Source organism: Mus caroli, unplaced genomic scaffold (assembly GCF_978045245.1).
Source record: "Mus caroli unplaced genomic scaffold, Mus_caroli_1 scaffold_9, whole genome shotgun sequence".
NCBI classification, from domain to species: Eukaryota; Metazoa; Chordata; class Mammalia; order Rodentia; family Muridae; genus Mus; species Mus caroli.
This window is the reverse complement of record NW_028227264.1, coordinates 14,954,947-14,975,017: the sequence shown is the minus strand read 5'-3', so window position 1 is coordinate 14,975,017 and position 20,071 is coordinate 14,954,947. Positions and strand designations below refer to the sequence as shown.

The 20,071-nt window shown below is 41.3% G+C and overlaps 1 protein-coding gene and 1 long non-coding RNA gene across 2 annotated transcripts in view; one reads left to right on the top strand and one right to left on the bottom strand.

Moving 5' to 3' along the window:
• The window catches only part of Txlnb (taxilin beta), a 50,879-nt gene extending 42,060 nt beyond the window's left edge, over positions 1 to 8,819 (bottom strand). Inside the window, exons 1-2 of the mRNA XM_021174748.3 lie at positions 8,675 to 8,819; positions 5,574 to 6,019 (exon numbers count right to left, since the gene is read on the bottom strand). Coding sequence (XP_021030407.1) covers positions 5,574 to 6,006 — 433 coding nt within the window. The 5' untranslated portion in view covers positions 6,007 to 6,019; positions 8,675 to 8,819. The remainder of the gene's footprint in view (positions 1 to 5,573; positions 6,020 to 8,674) is intronic.
• A 2,404-nt stretch (positions 8,820 to 11,223) lies between these two features.
• LOC147002565 (uncharacterized) lies at positions 11,224 to 14,431 on the top strand. Its single transcript, XR_015048511.1, has 3 exons — positions 11,224 to 11,316; positions 12,062 to 12,426; positions 14,283 to 14,431. It is a non-coding gene; the product is annotated as an uncharacterized LOC147002565 (long non-coding RNA).
• The last annotated feature ends 5,640 nt before the right edge of the window (positions 14,432 to 20,071 follow it).

Genomic DNA, 20,071 nt, shown 5'->3' with positions numbered 1-20,071 from the left:
TCAAAGGTGGAATGTCTTTAGAAGAAAATGATGTCATCCCTAATGTTTGGTCTATGTTGGCTCAGTGAGTCAGCTCAGACCTGAGACTGGCCTAAGACTGGCTGTGAGTGAGGCTCCACCAGCTCCTAGCTCCGCCAAAGCCCTAGATGATTGGTTGCCCTCTGGGGCTGACCATGATCTGCTCCTGCTGGGTATGTACTTCCAGCTGAGCACTTCTGGAAGCTTGGGTGATCTGCATGGGCCAGACCATTCTTTCACCCTTGACTTCAGAGGCAGGAATGTAGGCATGGGAAGACTGCTCTCCTAGGATATTTTCAGCTATTAGAAACAAAGAAATGCTCTTGTACATAGGTTAGGGCCAGGGTCTATGTAGCATTTGGTTCATGTTAAATGTTCAGTACCTCTAATAATATAGTGAAACGAAGCCAGCCATATCAGGCAAATCAAATGATACTGTTCTAATTAAGTAGAAGAAGGTGAGCATTTTTTCTCACCTGGTGCTTTAATGTCTTGGGACACCTCTCATGGTGGACACTAACATATGAAGTCATTGTATGTATTATTGGAAGGGCAAAGAAATGAGAGACTCTAGTGCTTTCTTCTTCTCAAATTAAGGGCTGGTCTCCTTAGGTTATACTTTCTGTAGCTGTACAGAGGGCATTTTGTTATTCTTATGGTATAATCTTAATGTTAATTGAAATCCCATATTGCTCTACTCTAGTAGTTTGCTATTTTGTACTGATGCTTATCTATGGTGAATTGTATCGATACACCTTCAAAACTCAGCCTCAACAGAAAATTCAAGAAGTTAGAGAGAGGCGTGTGCAGAACTCATTAGAGATGGTAGGTTTTAAACTTGTATAGGTTCTGTCGGGCTAGGGCACTACATTTGTGGAGGAGAAGAACAGAGACATGCTGAATTTCTAACAAAGCTGTTGCATTCCTATAGAACCAGGGCAGTGTGCTGATGAATCAGACACAACAGGAGAATCTGACTTTTCTCCATGGCATTTTATCAGGTGGGCATCATTTGCTCTGTCCTGAATGTACCATTTCCAAGTTAGCCTCATTTCTTCCTGCAAATGCTGATGAAGCTGATGCAGTGGGTATGTGACTGCCACAAAGCAAAGTGTTATGCATTGGAAACTATATCAAAGTTGAAACACCCGTGCAATGAGGACAATGCTGTGATATTTGACTGTGGCCATTGGCATAATTGGATTGGAATACAAAGGAGCCATTTTTATGTCAAAGACATTTTAAAAGTCCTTTTTTTTTCCTGGTCAATCATTCAGAGAAGAAATTGAAAACTTTAAATTTTAGATAATTAGTCATAGAAATGTGAAACAGGAATTTTCCCAAGCTATTAGCAAAGCGATGCTTGCTTCTGTTAAATGCCCTAATTACTTGTGTAGACTTAAAGTATCCCTAAACTTACACCTTTTCTCTTTCAAAGGGTTTCTTTTATTTTAATTTTGGTCAAGGGGACAACATTGGTTCTTGTACTCACTTGCACAATTCTGTGTTTCCTTCTTCTGGTCCACTTATGGTCAAAGAGTATTCGACAATACTTCAAATGTTACAACCAGATTCATATTTTAATGTTAATTTTTGTTCTCTTACTAATAAAATTGAACACCAGTAAGTGTTAAAAACAATTTTGAACATCATTAGGTGTTTTCAGGAAAGTTTTCAATAGCTAGGAGACCTAAGTTCTAGAACTCAATGGCTGTCAGTAAGGTGAGCCACTTTGCAGCTTCAGTTTCTTTGCATATTGAATTAAATTAGTGAGTTGACTAAATGGATTCTGAATTCAGTCTTTAAGGTTTAGTGACTCCACAAACAAAATCACTTTAACCATTTATAGCCTGCAATTAATAGTACTAAAAGGAAAATAACCATATTGTTTGGATGAGATATTTGTCATCCTAGGATTTTAAATGCTGATCTACCTTTTAAATTCGTATTCTCTTACCTCTCATGGTCACAGTGTCTGATCACTTCTCTTGGTTTTAATACTACCATTAATGTTTAAAGTTCTACCCTCCCGTGCTTTCCTGTCATGGCATCCTCCATTAAGTTGACATTTTGTGCGTCTGGAATTTCAGTGGCTTTATTACAGTTGCACTTGGAACTTCAGTCTCTCACTCAGAGAAGAGACCTGGGCTTCTCATGATGTGTTTATACTACTAGTAATCATGAAAAAAGGAAATCAGAGAGCGTAGTAAGGTGTTGACGTGTTCACTGCCTCTTGTGCTCAGAGGAGAGGATGGGGTACTTCACTCAAAACTTGCTTGACTGTTTCTTTCACATGTCTCTATTCTGCCCTAATTGATTCAAATTCTCTGTGAACCAATTCGTTTATCCTTGAGTCCCACCAAGGAACTCTTTTCCTTGAGGTCCTTTGGTCTCTTATCTTTTCCTCAAGAACACTTTGAATTTTTATCAGACCTGTGTGTGTGTTCTAAGGAAGATGAGAAGAGGTAAATGGGTATCTGAAGATATCATGGAGTCCAAAGTGTCCTGGTGTATAAATAGAAACTTACCTGTAGTCAGTGATGGTCAATAAATTATCCCACAACAAGTCTCCTTCTCTGGCATATTTAGTATTACTCTTTAGAGAAATGTCAGACCTCTGCAGTTGTAGGGCTGCCTATAACATGCTTTCTTTTATAATAAGAGAATTACAGGCATCTTCAGGCAGAGCCATATCTCATCTGGTAATCTCCATCTGCCCAGGGAAGCCCACAGCCAGAATGTTTTAACTCTAAGGTTGGAAGGAACAGTTTTCAAAGCCATTAGCAAGCTTTTTTTCCACAACTTGCTTTCTGCTAAACTGTCATAGTTCCTTGGCCTGATTTTTGTCGACCAGTTCTGAATCTCTGTGCATTTCATAGTTTTGACAAATTCTGAGTTGGATTTAAACACACAGTTAAGTTTGTAGACAATATTGCAGCACCATTTAATTTACAAGTAGCCAAGAAAGGCGAAAGCCACTTACAGGCATCTAAGTTGGAAGTGGTGGGTTTATGTGTAGGCTTGCCTGAAAATGTTGTTATAACTCTGAGTGTAGCTGAGACAGCACTGTGTGTGGAAGAACATGCTAATGATGTTGAGTGGGATGGCACAGAAAGGCCACTGGCCCACACATGCCTAAAGTGGGCCTCTGGTGCACAAACAGAAGTTCTAGACAAACACATTGGGCTGGAGCTGAGTAATTTGTAGAGAGTGGCAGGGGAAAAACATGTAATTACTTTCTCATCCTGAAAAACTGTCCTAAGGATTTGGTAATTGTAAGTATTATACAGATTTATAAAACAACTCATGGAAGAGAGTATGAAACCTCCAAATGGTTGTCTTTAATTTTCTCTTATTTTCTTCATATTTTGTCCCTCAGTACAGCAGATACACTAAGACTCCTGTAGATATTATATGTCCAGGTTTAAGATGATATACACAGTGGTTCAGAAATATTCTGGATCTTTAACATGACAGTGCTAAGGGGAACATCCAAGATGTGATTTGATTGGAGAAGAGAAAAAAAAATTGCTCTGTAACACAGAGGGACACTATTATGCCCCCCAGTGTTCTAGAGTGAGTCAACTTTGCGTTGTTGGAATACGAAAATATATTAAATGTCATTGTGATCTTTATGTTGCAGAGGCAGAGGGGTCAGGTGTATTACTAGAAGGTATCACTGAACCCTCCTTCCCAGAAGCCTTTGTAAGAGTTTTATGTACATAGCAGTACTCTACCCACGTGGAGGTTACTTGGGTTTACAGACAGAAATCTGTTACTCATGTCTGAGCACAGTTCTCACACAGTCTCCTTGGCATTTCATTCTATCAGGCCATACAAATGAACAAGAAGTGGTTACTACCCTTGAGAACTTACCCATCTATCACAGAAGCTGAAGAAAACGTAAGGGAGAAGTGAGAAAGGTGAAACTAACCAAGTCGTATGTGGGAAATTGTCTTTGAAGGGAGTGCTGTGCTGCAGTCATGAGTGGGGACAGACTGGGGGGCTGCACTAGGTGCAGTAGTGTGTTTCCAGTCATAGGATGCAGGGTATGCAAAATTAGCATTCTTTCCCGTCATCCACAGTTACTGTTGGTGCTACCGGTCCCCATGCTCTTCAAGAACATTTCCTCCTCTGCATATTTCTGCTGAGTAATAGTTCATGTGTTTGCTTTTCTCTCTGTACCAAGAGCTCCTTAACCAAAGGGTCATCTCTTCTTTTTGTTCTCCCAACATAGTACCTTATAACCAGGCATTAACAAATAGTCATGAAATTAATGAATGGAAGAACAGCTCAGGTATATGTCTTCTGCAGTTCTTGGCAGATATAACCACAGTTTTTTGTGATATATCCTTAATCAAAAATATTTTACAATAAGTCATCTAATTGACAATTATTTTATCAATAAACTTACCCCTATTTATCATATTTTGCTTATTTGTTAAGGCTGCTTTAAATGTTCCATTCCTTCATTTTTATAGCAAATTACTATTGAGTCTTTAATTTGTCATCTCTTATCTTATACCATAGACATCCAATGATATCCAACACACACACGCGCGCACACACACACACACACACACACACACACACACACACACTGTTCTTGAGATAGAAAAAAAATCCAATTGGGAATTAGTTACATTAACCAAATACTCTCCCCCAAAATGTATGATTCGAAATGCTTGTTAGTACTACTAAAGAATGACTCATGGCATAATGTAGACCCAAGGAGATTACAACGTTAGGATGTGGCTAAGAAAATACCTTTTGGTTATGAGCTAAATGGCAAGCAGAAGTTCTATGCTCAAAGGACTGGAAGGGTGCAGATGTTTTTAGGTAGAATGTGTGCAGGCCTTTGGAGAACAGAGCATGGAAGTTCAAAGAACTAAAAGAGAAGATGAGAATGGCTAGGGTAGTGCTGGGGTCAGGGATGGCATGGAAAAGAAAGAGATTCAGGGGAATACGGTAAAATGAGATCAAGCTTGAGCCTGTCAGGGTTAGACCACAGGACCAAAAAATATCTTAAGAATTTTGGTTTGGAATTCTAAGAGCCATGGGTAGGCATGTGAGCCAAATTGATTGGCATCATGTAAAAAAACCTTCACTTTAGTAATATGAAAAGGGATGGGCTAGAGAAAAATACAGAAATAGAAAATTTAGAAAATTACAAAAGGATGATATGAAATTAATCCAAATATATTTGTATGGCTGATAGGTTATTTCTCTGCCAGTGAAAGGAACCAATTCAAACCAGATTAGAATATATTAGAGGCAGGTTTATTGGGAGTCTGCTCTCAGGCGAGTTCACAGGCTCCAAGAATAGAGAAATGGCAGGCTGGGGGGCTAGTGGGGGGGGGGGAGAGCGAGAGCGAGAGCGAGAGCCAGAGCCAGAGCCAGAGCCAGAGAGAGCGAAAGAGAGAGAGAGAGAGAATGTCTGCATTGTATAGGGAAAGGCCAGGGTGGGAGTGGCAGGGGCGGGGAGGGCGTCCCAGCCCTTGAGCAAGGTTGGGGACAGGGTATGTCAGATAGAGACATTAGAACATAATACTTGCCTAATCCTTTTAAGATTTTCTTTTCCAGCTTTTGCTCTTTATTGCTGACAGGCTCTTTGGCTGTGGCTGGCTCTTCAGGAGCAGTGGGTTCTCTGTCTATCTCTTCAGTGGTTTCTTCATAGTCAGCATCCTCATTGTTTGGTGCCTCTGTGTTTGGGGGCTGCTCCTTAGTTTCAGAGGTGCCCTCCTTCCCTCTGGGACTGGCGGCAGACCCATACGTGCTTATGATGTCTTCCAGTTGCCGGCTCAACTCTTCGGCGACATCATGGGCTCCCTTCTCGGGATGCAGGCTTCCCTCTTGCTCTGGCGCTTGGCCTGAGGTTGAGGACCGCTCGCCATCTTGCTTTCCCCTGCCGTTTTGATTGAGTGATGAGCTGTCCCCTGGAGGATTTGGGTGCTCCACTGAGACCTGATCAGGATGATTAATCTCCATATGGGAGTGGGATCTGGTGGGAAGCACAGTCATATTTCACCTAACAATTTCACTTACATACTAATGATAAGGATATCTCTCAGAGAGGCGCCACCTAATTTAGGGATCTGCCATAGAATAAATGAACTTTCACATACCATCGACACTAAAACTCAGGTCGTATTACTGTCCTATCTTGAGTGTAATCTTCACATTTTAGCACTATCCCTTTTTGTTGAAATTGTTTGAGTTAATTTATGGTATTGTTTTATGAATATATTTGTCAATTTGTGTTAGGATTTTCAGGTGTAGACCTCACAGACTTTAAAAGTGCTTGCACATAGACATTTTCATGCAAAGTTTAATTTTTATTTAATTTTTAATTTAATATTTAATACAGGAACCATTCTGATTACTAAAAATAATTCATAACAGTTACATCCATAAGCTATTTTTCAACCTTTAGGTAAAAAAGTTTAACTTGTGTATTTTACTACATTACTAGGTAAAATTGCTTTTCTAGTGTTTTCTCCCTGATAATATGCAACATGCAATTATCAATCAGAAAAAAGAGGGTTTTGAGCTTCAGACTAATGTTTTTTAATTAAAACAGGGAAAGAGAAATGTATAAATAAGCCAGTAATATGAATGAATGATGGTGATCCTTAGAAATGTATTTTCATGTGTATATATGTGTATGAGTGTTTTCACACACATGTGTGTGTGTGTGTGTGTGTGTGTGTGTGTGTGCATGCGGAGGCCAGTGAAGGATGTCTGGTGTCCCATCCATCTTCTACCTTTAAAACAAGAGCCTCTCACTGAACCTGGCACTAGGGTGGCAGTCAGCAAGCCCCAGTTATCCTCCTGCCTCTGTCCCTAATAGCACTGTAATTACAGGCTCATTTGACTGCATCCAAGTTTCCACATGGTTGTCAGGATCAGAACTCTAATCCTTACGCTTGTATAGCAAGCAATTTTACTCACTGAGCCATCTCTCCAGCCCACATATAATACTAACTCCTTAAATTTCTATAACAGTCTTTTACCCTAGAAACTGACTTTATCTTTGAAGTAAAAAGATGGTAATTTTCTAACTCAAAAAGTTCCAGGAAAGTATAAGAATTTTAAGACATAGCAATGTATATCTTAAGCTAGAAAAATAATTCAAATGCAATATGGACTCAAACCAGGCATGCTGGGGCATGTCTACTTCTTATTCTTTGTGAAAGGAAGGCAAGTCAGGCGTTCAAGGTCATCGTCAGCTACACAGAGTCCCTAGCCTGCCTCTGCTATATAATCCTGTCTCCCAGCAGCAACAACATCAACAACAACACCCACATAATATAGAGCCTCTGGGAAATATGGAACAACACAGCACATTGCATTAAAGACGACTCCAGGCTTTGCTCCTACCATGCTGAGGGGCGGAGAGATTTGGCTTAGGTTTTTAAGTTCTGGTGCCTTTTGTTTACAAATATAACTCAATAGTTATGCTGCTAATTAATAGCATAAAAATATGGCAGCATTCCCTAGCTTCACGGGTTTTGCGGTTGTGTTGGCATGTCAGTGGAAACAAAAACATGCTGTGTTATAAACTGCATAGCTTCCTTGGCTCATTTTTAGGGCAGGTGTCAAGCACTTGAATGTAGTAGGTGTTGAACACTTGACTACCAACCCGAGAGTGGAAGACACAGTGTGGAGACAGTCCCCACCCACCTGTGGCTCACCCAGGACTTAGAAGGAAGGTCACTCCTTTTAATCCAATCACTTGGTTATCACACAATGTGGCAGTGTCTCCACCACTGCAATCTAGAGCCTGACCTCTGCTCGCCATGCTCTCTGCTATATATAACTCCTGCCTCCCCCAAGCACACAGAGACACGTGTCACCTGCTGCCCTGCCAGAAGTTATTTTAAGTTCTTCTAAAATGAGTTCTGACATTTAGCCCTTCATCCCTGAAGTCAAGAGAATAGGCTCTCAGTCAGACTAAAAATTGTGACCATTTACTGGTTTGAATCCATATGTGAACTTTTAAGTGTAGGGGAGATTATCATTGGGTGAGATCTGAAGTCAATCAAAGTTCAAAGCAGCTATTCAAACAATCCATGGGCATTTTACTGTGGTTAGGCTACATGAAAACGTTCACGTGATCTATTCAAGCTTAGGTCTATGGATACTCTTTAAACTCCTGTTCCATATTAGTTGATGTGTGCATGCGTGTGCATGTATCAGTCTCAGCACCTCAAATGCTCCACTGATGTCCAGTATCTCCAAACTCCAACCTTCTTTTAAAACAGTAACCTATTTTATTTACAGGACAATTTACTTCTTTAAGACACCTCAGAACAAACAAACAAGAAGGAAAGCCAAATATAAACAAAGCCAAAGAACCTTAAAATAGTCCCTTTTGTAGTAAAGTTTCTTCTTACAAAGAAACTCTAAAATCTGTCTTTTACAAACTTTATTGGCTCTGTGCCCCTCGGGGAAGGAGGAGTGTTTCTTTCCCTTGTGCTAGCAGTTCCTGTGGCTGCTCATACACGCACACACCATCCCTTCCTGAGCCACCCGTTGTCTTGTGAAGTTGAACAATGGAAAGCCCTTCTACCATTTGCTGGCGTCTGTAACTTTTGAACACTACAGACTACAGGCTGCCCCTCGCAGGGCTTTGGGAAGTGTTTGTCATACTTACCAGAAGGAAGGGAGCTAAGCAGGAAGAGAAAAGAGAGGAAAGAGGTGGTAGAGTCAGAGCAGCAGCAGCAGCAGCAGCAGCAGCAGCAGGAACAGGCAGCAGGGCTGAGTTCTTACAAGGAGGGAGAAACTGCACACACACACACACACACACACACACACACACACATACACGCCCACAAAGGGAGGGGGCGGGGAAGGAAACACCCCGTGACGCAGCAAGAAAGAAGTCTGCCTGTGCTTCAGTAGGTGCCAGGGGAGTATCCTTTGAAAGAAAAGCAGCTGGTGAATTGTAAGACTCTCCATGTTTAGCCCTCTTTAAAATTCAAACCCAGATGAATGGCCTCCTGGTGCGGTTTTCTGACATTGTTGTTACTTTCGAATACATCAGGAGTGTTTTTATTTCTTGGTTTATCTCCCTGGGGTTTATGATTCAGCCCTGGATTAGTTAGTATCAGGTTTCTTTTAGGAACCACCAAAGATGCGGTGTGGCACAGCACAGGAGAGGTGGCAGAGACACTAATTCTGAGGACACTGCTTTCTTGTGGTTGTTACTATTGTTTTTGCAAAGTTTGAAATGCACATTTAGGTGGCTTTTGGAACTGTGGTTTAGGTAGTCTTTGCATGTGTGGTGTGTCCAGAGCTGACATCTCATCAGCTCGCTCATCCTAAAAATGCCTTCCTAGGGCCTAGAGGCAGAGGTAGGTGGCTCTCTGTGACTTCAAGGCCAGCCTGGTCAATATGGTGAGTTCCAGGACAGTCAGAGAAACGGCTTAATATCCTGTGCAAAAGAAACAAGCCTTCCTCCTAACTCATAGCCACTCACGGTGTCTTAAGCTTTCTGGGGAATGTATTTCCATGTCTTACCAAAACAGATTTAGTCTTGGCACAGCATCTCTGAGACATCCATGTCCTCCTGGGGCAGCCCTTGAATCTGGCACTTTACATGTAGAGGGGACTTGCAGAAGTGGTCAAGGATTGTGGGGTGGAGAGTCATCTAGAATGATCTGAGGGTGACCACTAATCACAGAGTCCTTATAAATGAGGCAAGCAGGCTGAGAATCAGATCAGGACATCTGTTGATCTAAGTGGGGTGTGTCATGGAGTAAGGTCCTGCGTCGAGGAGCATAAGAAGCCTTGGAAGCTGGGAAGGCAACAAAACACTCTTCTCTCAAGCCGCCAGAGGGATGCAGCCACACCAACAGCTTCACCTCAGACCCCATGGAACTCATTTTGGACTTTTACCTCCAGCACTGTAAAGGAGTAAGTTCATGTTTTTTAAAAGCCTCTACCTCAGTTTCAGATTATTAAAAGGAATGAAAAGGACGCTAACGTGCACCCCACTCCCAAGTGCTTCCCTACTCCCTGAGCTCGGGGTGCTGTAAGTCACAATCACAGAAAGGGCTGAAAAGGGGTGCAGGAAAGGCATGATGGGAAGAATCAGTCTGAGAAGGAGAAACTCTGACAGAGACACTGCAGTGACTATTAATCCTGGGATTTGCCAGAGAAAAAACCCCCAAGTCCACCAGCTCCGGGCAAATTAAAGCTAGCTTTATTAAATATTAAATACTGACCACCAAATCCTCGACTTTAATCAGGACCATTCCCTGGAGTTTCTCAGCTGGAATGGCCTTGAGCCTGTGTAGCAGGGATTTATAAGGACAAACCTATAGGCCATCATAGTTTCCTATGAGGCTTTGTTATTTTCTAAGAACTACAACTCCCAGCATTCCAGGAAGTTACCTAGTCCTTGGGCAACTGGGGTTTACAGGTTAATTTCGGGCATTTCATGGCAAACACAATGAAGCTGGTGAAGGAAAATAATATTTTCTCCTTAATCCTCACATAGTGAATGTTCGGTCAAAACCACAAATCAGAAGACAGCACATCCTGGATTGGAGCAATCAGCTCATTCAGATCTCCAAGTGCAAATCAGTTCTAATCAATTTTAAATAAGGTACTGTTAGGGTTCATTTTGTGAAGGTGTGTTTCTGTGTCATCAATTGTTTAACGGGTACCTGCAGAGAGCTAAGTACTCGTAGCATCTTGGTATTGTTATTTCCGTGGCCCATCGCCAGCCTCATATTTTTGCAAACATTCATCCTTCCTTCCTGGCCTATTGGATGTAATAAAGAACTGATGGCCAATAGCTGAGCAGGGACTAGAAGGCGGGACTTCCAGGCAGAGATAGGGAGAAGCAATCAAATGCAGGAGGTTCACCAGGGATCACAGAAGGGATGATTCAGGACGGAGCAGAGAGGTAGACCTGGCCATGTGACAAGACGTAGGCCAGAATTAGTCAGCTAGAGTAGTTGGGAGACTGCCAAGCTGAGGCATTAAAATATTAATGACTCCATGTCATTATTTATACAGCTGGGGGTGGGGTCCATGAAAAGTCCCACTTAGAGGTACAGGCCCTTTTAGTAAAATAGTTTCCATTGAAACTAATGGAAGAGGAAATCTAATGACTGGACTGTCTTATTATGTTATTGTGTGTATGCATACATACATACATACATACATACTGTTGTGTCGGGCCAGCAGATCACAGGTCTGGGTTCGAGCCTGGAAAGGCATTTTGGAAACCTGGAAGAGAAGAGGGACTAGGCGACGAGAGAAAGAAATGTAGCTAAGTCAAAGCAGGTAAGCTCAATTTTTTATTTCCGACACTCAGTTATGAAGGAGGGGGAGGGACCCAAATCCCGCCAAATAATCTTGGAGTAAGGTTGCAGGTGAACACGTGATGGCTTCGGAACAGCAAAGGGGTGGGGCTCCAGCAGTGGGCGTGGCAGAACGATGGAGTGGCAAGCTCCATCCAGGTGTAAACAGTGGAACCATTAAGGCTGGGGGAGGGGAGGCTACAACATACAATATGTACTAACATGAAAACAGGCATAGCTTTCTTATACCTGTCCTTTTCTTTTCTCCCTGCCACTCCATAGGGTTTCTCTGTGAGTTTCAAAGTGAGTGCCCACTTTTTAGACAAGACTAGCCTCTCAAGTGCAGGGATTAAAGGCGTGTGCCACCACCACCTGGCTAACCTTTCTTCAAGTTATTATAAAATATACATTTTCATATATGTATCACTTTAAAATTCCACAAAACTGAATCACAGAATGAACCAACTCTCTCTAAAGATATTTGCATAGGAGTTGTGTGTTGCTAAACATCATTAATGCTAGTTCCCTAGGGTTTTTGTTGCTGTTGTTATAAACATCCTATGATATTTTAAATGTCAGGTGTGGTTCAGTCAGCTGCTTGACCGATTGACAGCTGACATATTCTCTACCTTAACGTGGCTGTGTGGAGTAAGAGGCATCTCAACTCTTAAACACAAAACAAAATAAAACAAAACAAAACGAACAAACAAACTTCTCTGGCCCTCCAGGAATCGCGTAACTTCAGCTTCACTAACAACTGTGATCAGGATTGGAACTGACGCCAACAAGGTCTGCTTTGGGAGACCATGTTCCAGCTGGGACCTCTTCTCACACAATCTGTCTAAGATTTGGGAGATTCTAGATAACAAGTCTAGACAAACCTTGGTGAACTCAGCAGCTCCTCCTGCTGTGACTCAGAAAAAAAAAAAAAGTACAGTGATTGGTGGAAGGGGAACCGATCATTGGTCTTTGTGTAGGGCTTGAGTCAGGTGGAATCGGGAGCTGCATATGTGGAACTAGGAGTGGTGGAATTAGACTGAACATGTGCATCTGGGCCCCTCTTCTGGCTGTTTAAACAGACTACTCTTTTCAGGTGAGTCTGGGTAACTTCCACCATGCTCTGTTCCCTGGTATTACAACATTAGGCTCTAATAAAGACTTCTCTTGAGTGGTGTCTTTGGCTGATTGGGATTTTTATCACAAGTAGGATAGGTTGGGATGGTTAGGAATGTCAAGTCCTCAGGTATTCTAACTGTGGCTTTAGCAATGCTGGTATGGATGGAGGCTGCCAAGAATTCCTGAGCTATGAGCCCCGATACCCAAGGCTCCAAGCTATATCTATAAGAGTCAGCTGAAAGAGGTCAGAGTACTACCAAGGACAGAATCTGTAAGAGATTAAGGACATTGAGGGTACAGGGGACAGCAGGGAAGCCAAGACTATGGAAGACAAAGGAAAAGAGACTCTGAAGAGCAGAGGCAGGAGCCAAGATTATAAGGATTGTGAGCCACGGTTGCTGGAAGAGTTTGAAACAACTTCTGATGGTAAGGAGCTGAGACTGCCGACACCAAAATTTAGGAGATGTCACCCGTGCTGTGTTGGTCCTTTAAGAGCAGCTGGCATTTCGTCTTGAGTAGTTAGAGTGATAACCTTCGGCTCAGACGACTTGAAATCATTGAGGAGAGGGCTCTCCCAGTCCAAAGGGAAGGCAGCATACCACGATCAGTGTCTAGCTGTGCATGTGCGATTCTGTCGCAACTCTGTAATATAGACCACACAATCAGAACATACCTTACCATGTAAGGGAGATAAAGAGGGAACTAATGAAACAGCTGGACTTGGAGCTCAGCCTTTAGACATGAGCCGACTTCACCAGTGCTGGCATGAAAAAAATACTATTTTCTGCTCAAAAACTTCAGTGTGTCCTGTCTCAGAATTCTCTTGCATCGTAAGTCTCTAGTATTCAAGACTTGGGGCCTTCTGTCTTGGGTTTTAAAGTCCAGTTTGTGAGTGTTAGAAACTCAGCTAAAGGAACTGTTCCATTGCTCTCTTTATCTAGATAGAGGAAACAAATCTCCAGTTATTGGCTTATTGACAAAACCAATAAATATTATTCAAATTGTCAGTGTTGATCTACATGACAGATAATAGTTGCTAAACCCAAATTGTAATGTGGAACATGAATATAGTGTCAGCTGCTAGTCAGTCTGAGTACCTCCTATTTTTCTGCAATGCATAGTGGGAAATGGTTCAATTTCCTCCACATTTGATCCGTTCAAATTATTACATATGTTTTGTTCATACAGCTTGCCATGATTTAATTGCACAGATACATGCTCCTGCTCTCTTTCTTCTGAGTGTTTATATTTCCTCCAGAGTGATGTTGAGAGATTAGGCCTTTGGGAAGTCATTAGGCAATTTGGATGCACATCGTATAATTTCAGTTGGGAATGCCTTTCTGCAGAGGGTTGGAGGAAACGCCCTCCCTCCTCTTATGAGGTTATACTGGTAAGATATACTGGCTATCTTTAAGTCCTCATGAGACATGGAATCTGCCTACACTTTGATCTTGGACTTCCAAGACTACTAATGTGTAGGAACTTACGGTATCTTATTAGTGTGAGTTAAATCAACAAGGGGAAAAAATAACAGCTACATGATAGCTACCCAAAACATCCAGAATGGGGTCACATGTCTTCATAAAGATGCAGCTCATAAGAATCCACCCATGGCCCAGAATTTTGATTAGGCTAACAAATGAAGAAAACTTAATACATCTCTGTTTATTGTAAAATACGCCTTGAGAATACACAAAATATAAGTCTACACCTTCAAAGTTTTCAAAAATATCATTTTAATTTTTATGTAAATATAGGTAAATAAGTTATGAAGTCAATGTTAAGGTTTGTTACAAGTAACAGTGATTTCTTGTTCTCATTCTCTCCCTCCAGCCTGATCATAGCCCTCCAGAGGCACAGATACCAAATGGTAGATGTTTTCTGTGGGACTTACTTTGTGATCTGTAAGTGAAATGCTCACACATTCACTCATTGACATCCTAGTATGCTTGGTTTCTGAACACTTCCTCCCCTACCAAACTCTGCAGATGTTTCCAACCTATTATGTAAAATGGGACATTGTTTACATATATTATAGCTATGGTCTCTTGTTTGCTTTAAATCATTTCTGGGTTTTTTATCATACCTAGTAGAGTACACATGGCATGAAAATGGTTGTTATAGCATGTTGTCTAGGGATTAAAGACAAAGGAAAAAAAATCAAATAATACATGTTCAACAGGTACTTTCCCCCGTTAAGTGTTACAGATAAAACCCAAAGCGTTGTGTAAGTACTTCACCATAATCTACACCTCAGCCATCAGGCTCACTTAAATGTCTTTGATCTGTAATGGATTGAATCTGAGGGTCTGGAATTGGCAAAGACAGAACATTAGCTGTATTGCTGTCAATTTTTGACACTATCTATTGTGTTCCCATAATAATAAAGGTGTTTGTTATTTGCACTCCCTTCTTGCTCATTTTTACAACAAAATCGAATCTCAGTTCTTCAGTCATATTCTATGTTTCCAGTGCTGAGATGGGGAAGAAGACACAGGCTTCCCTCCCTAAGCAAGAAGCTATCTGCGATTGACTTTGGTTTCAAAGGAAAACCAGTTTTCTCCAATGGAGTCTCAATGGGTGTACAAACCACGCATAAGGGCAAGTTCCATGCCCATCAACAGATGACCAACACAAGAGAAACTCAGAGATGTTTTTATAGAACCGTTGTCTCTTGTTGCTTTGTTTGGTCTCCTCCTCCTCTTCCTCCTCTTCCTCCTTCACCTCGTCCTCCTCATCCTCTTCTTCCCCTCCTGTGTCTTACTGGCCTTTGCTTGTATATTATTATATATCATATTCCAATTCTGTGATTTTATAAATTGTGTGTGTGTTTGAGTGTGTATGCTTGTGAGCATGTGTGAGTTTGATGGTTTGTTTGAAGGTTTTTAATTGCCTGCTTATTTTCTAAAGAGAGAGTGTATAAATGTAACTTTTATTTGCCAGAAGTAATTGTCATATTGGAGACTTACTGCTGAATAACGTTCCTTTTTCTGAACTCTGGCTGGATGGTTCAACTCAGCTGTTCTGGCTCAAAACTCCTCTCCAAGCTGACTGTTTCAGTCTGGCTTCTGACTAAATTGCTCTGCTTGGCCTCATACTAACTTTAGCAATATATTCTAATCTTCTGTCTCCTTCTCATTCTCTGGTTCCTTTTGTCTTCACCTGAGCCTAGCTTGTTCTTTCTGCAGTATGTCTCTGTAAAACTGTCCTGGTAAAACTCTCTCTCTCTCTCTCTCTCTCTCTCTCTCTCTCTCTCTCTGTCTCTCTCACACACACACACACACACACACCATACCTCTATCTATATCTCTTTATCTCTTTCATCTCTCTATCTCTATCTCTGCTCTTAAATAGCCTCTTTTTCCTATGCTGATCCCATGTGAGTTGGTATTATCCTACCTCTGACTCATTCTGTCAATTCTCTCTCTGCAGTCAGCTTGGCTGCCTCTCAATTAGAAGTCATTGTTTGGGTTTGGAAGCTTGCACTAAAGGTGTGTCTGTATTCTAGCCAGAGGAATTCAAGGTGTGTACCAAAGCCTTGTCTATTTTTCAGTCAGCTCACACAGACCCAGAAGGCCTTTGGATATGATCCCTTGACAGAGTAGCCATATTGCTGGATTAAATTTCTCTACAAGAGAGAGGATTAATCTCAGCACTCAAAAGGCAGAAGCAGAGGCAGGCAAATTTCTGAGTTTGAGGCTGGCTGGGTCTCTGGAGTGCATTCCAGGACAGCTAGGGAGACACAAAGGATGGAGTTGGGTTGGTAGGATCTGGGAGGAGTTGGGGGAAGGAAAATCATGATCAGAATATAGTGTATACAAAAAAAGTATTTTCAATAAAAAGAAATTTTATTTTCTGCTAACTGGGGTTGTGACCATGCATGTACCACCATACCTGGCTATTTTCAACGATTTGATATTGGAACTTCTCTATCTTCTCAAACTGCACAAGAACCCTGTGAAGTATGTCTCTATATTATCTCTCTCAAGATAAAAACTATTAGATAATTCACCGATCCTAGCATTTCTGTGGTGATTACATCTCCATACCCAAATAGGACTGATCTGGCTGCTGGTCAGGTTGCTCCTGGACCTGGTGCACAACTGGGCTGGCTTTCCCCTGCTGCCATTCTAGGAATTCCCTCTCTTGTCTCATTTATGGGTTTTCCCTTCTTCCTCTTTTTGTTGATTTTACTTTCTTATTCTGCAAAGCACAGCCTCTATTGCAGAGGTTCTCAACCTGTTGGTCCCAAATTACCCTTTCATAGGGGTTGCCCAAGACCAGCAAAAAGCACAGATATTTATGTTATGACTGGTAATAGTAGCAAAATCACAGTTCTGAAGTAGCAATGAAAATACTGTTCTGGTTGGGAGTCACCACAACATGAGGAACTATCAAGGGGCATTAAGAAAGCTGAGAACCATTGGTGTAGCAGCTTCTTGCGATGGCATTTGTCTGAGACTTTGCATCCGAAGTGCCAGTTTCTTGCCTCGGACTTGACTGATTCCTTGCCTCCATAATAACTTTTAGGTTGGAAATTATTTCTCCAATAAAAAAAAAAGTGAAAATGTCAGTTTCTTTGTTTCCCCCCCCCCCTTTTCTCTTAGAAGTGTGAGGTCAATTTTATTCTTGTTCTTTTGCACATGGTCTTATTTCCTTCCCTCTTTCTGAACCCTTTAGGAACCTTTCTTCTGTCTGACTTTCTGGAGTTGCACAATAATAGGATTTGATGTGAAACGTCTGTGATTCATTTTGTCTAAGATGCAATTTTGTTTTTCATTTCAGCACTGAGGGCCTCAGAGGTAGAAGAATGAAAGAGACTTGTGACTAATTTGTATATTGCTCATCTAGAGTCTCATCTTGCAATTTCCCTTTGTCATTATACTCCATAGTTGTCTTCTGGGACACTCTGCAGAGATGCTGCCATCGAGAACCACCCTAAAAAGGGACTTCTTTTTGTGAGATGGAATTGTGGGCCTTGATGCCTAGTTTCCAATATTTCTTTTTTTAATTAAAAAATTTACTCTCATACAATACATTTTGACCATTTCTCTCTTTCCCTATCCCTCCAAGATCCTACCCACACAACTTTACTTTCTCAAAAATATTGAAAGTTAAGAAAAAAAAAAACCCACAGAAACAAAAAACAAAAATCAAAACAAACCAGCAAAAGACCAATACTACAATGGGGTAGGGGGAGGCCAAACCAAGAAGAAACAAAAGGTACACACACAAAAAAAACCAATTGAGTTCATTTGTGTTGGTCAACTACTCCTGGACATAAGGCCTCCTCTGGTGTGTGGTTGATAGACCCAATGACACTCTATGAGAGAAAGCTGATTTTCCTTTTGCTGGTGGGCATGACTTGTAAATAGCTTTTTGGCTAGGGATGGGACCTCGTGGCTACTTTCCCATCTTTGATTTTTGTTTTTTGTTTCTGTGGGTTTTTTTTTTTTTTCTTAACTTTCAATAACTTTTCCCACAGTGCTGGGACCCTGTGTAGGCTTATGCACATTGCCACTGTCTCTGTGTGCTCATATGTGCAGTAGTACTATTGTGTCTGAGGGACACTGTTCTCTTGGGATCATCACCACCTCTGGCTCTTACAATCTCTCTGCCTCTTCTTCCAGAGCGAACCCTGAGCCTTGAGGGAAGAGACTTGTTGAGCATTGTCCCATTTGGGTCTGAGTATTCCAAACTCTTTCATTCCCTGTACATTGTCTATTTGTGGGTCTCTGTGTAATTGCTATCTTCTGAAAGGAGAGGCTTCTCTGATGATGTGGGAGCAGGGCCTTGATATATGTGTATAGCTATGGTCCTTTAACAGAATAATAATATTAGGTTTCCCATAGGCCCACTGACTATCTAGTTTCTGGTTCTTGGCCACTTTAGCAGTATAACATTTCTTCTTGTTATTAAAATAAACAAACCGGCAGCCATCAAACAGTCCTCTTATGTCTAATTTGGCCCAGGAATGCGAATCTTTGAATACTTTGTACCTACTTGGCAAACAGCATCTCTGTTTTTTTCTAAAATGGGGCTAACTAGGCTTAAATATAAACCATGCTCTGAATTATAATATCCGTTTCCTATGATTATAGCTATTTAATTGCTACTAGTTATGTGCAGTCAATTTCCAGATGTGAAAAGAATTTAGTTCTATTACTTTTAAGCTGCAATTATGCAAACAAAGATTATTTCTAATAAACGGTAAAGTGGACTAGCTTTCATGAGTAAAATAAATTGAAAATTTCATAAATATTGGGCTCTGTAATTGCATGTACCTGGAAAGATCTCTACTTTTTAAATTACAGCCTTATTAAATTACACTTAAACTTTTTCATGGAAACAAATTAATTATGGACATCTGATAAATAATGCAGGTAAGCTTTGGTTTAAGCTCTTTTTGATTGATTTGTTGCTTAATCAGAATTAAGAAGAATTTGCTGCTAGTATTCTCCATGGGAGGGTATGCACATGTAAATATTTTCTTGCAGAACAGAATGAAATCTGTAATACTGCAGCAAGACTGCTTCTCCTCAATTTTAAAGACCCCTTGGTGATTCCATTGCTGGATGCTATGGAGATCTGCGAGCGCTGCACTGTGGTCAGTGCTGTCTAGCCACTGGTTTTTGTTGTTCGTTTGGTTTTGGTTTTTGTTTCTTCGTGACAGGGTTTCTTTGTCTGTTGCCTCGCTCTCCCAGAACTCACTCTGTAGAGCAGGCTGGCCTTGAACTCTCAGAGATCCTTCCGAATCTGCCTCTCGTGTGCTGAGGTTAAACATATGGGCCACCATACCCAGCTAAGCCACTGACTTTTGATAGGTGTTGTGTGCTACGGTGCTGACATCCCCTATCATAACTGCTGCATATAAGAGGACTCTAAGGCTACAGGACGGAAGGATGGAGAAACTTCTCTTCTTGGTCCTTTTAGAAACATATATTAGTGGCTTATCCAGGAATGTTCCTGGCTGTGTCTCTGGGCAGGGATCTGCTTGTTTATGCAGATGGTAGGGAAGACCTTCTGGAATTTGTACATTCTTAACATAGTCCTACGGTTCTGTCCACAGATACCTGATCCATTCTGGGCAGATGATACTTAGCGGGAAGAAGTCATCCCTCCCCAGTGAAATAGTACACTTAGGGGAGTGAGGTAACGGAGTAACGTGTCTGAAACTAAACCAGGCACTGTGTTGTCCCATACAAGATTCAGGGTTTCTTTCCAAGGATACAAATAGGAATTTTGAGGATTTCTAACGGCTTGAAAGATTTCTCTATCTGGCATTATAGTTCTTCTGGTTTTCTTCTACAAGGATCACAAGTTCTTCTATCCCCTCCTGGAGGACTTCATGGGCCACTTGCTCCTCTACTGCTCACAAGGGAATTCTCCAAAGGAGTCTGTTGCATTTATGTTTCAAGGAAGGCCTATTGCTATGATGTGTTAAAAATCTCATTATGGCAATGCATAGATTAAAGATCACTAATTTATTTTTTTAAATCTGAGAGGATGGTTTTTACTATACAATTATTTTGTTGTCTTGATATACCCAAACAAGATAGGCCCTGACAATGTATGCAACAGGTGGTCAACAGGATGGGGACTATGTGAGCAAATATTTATAC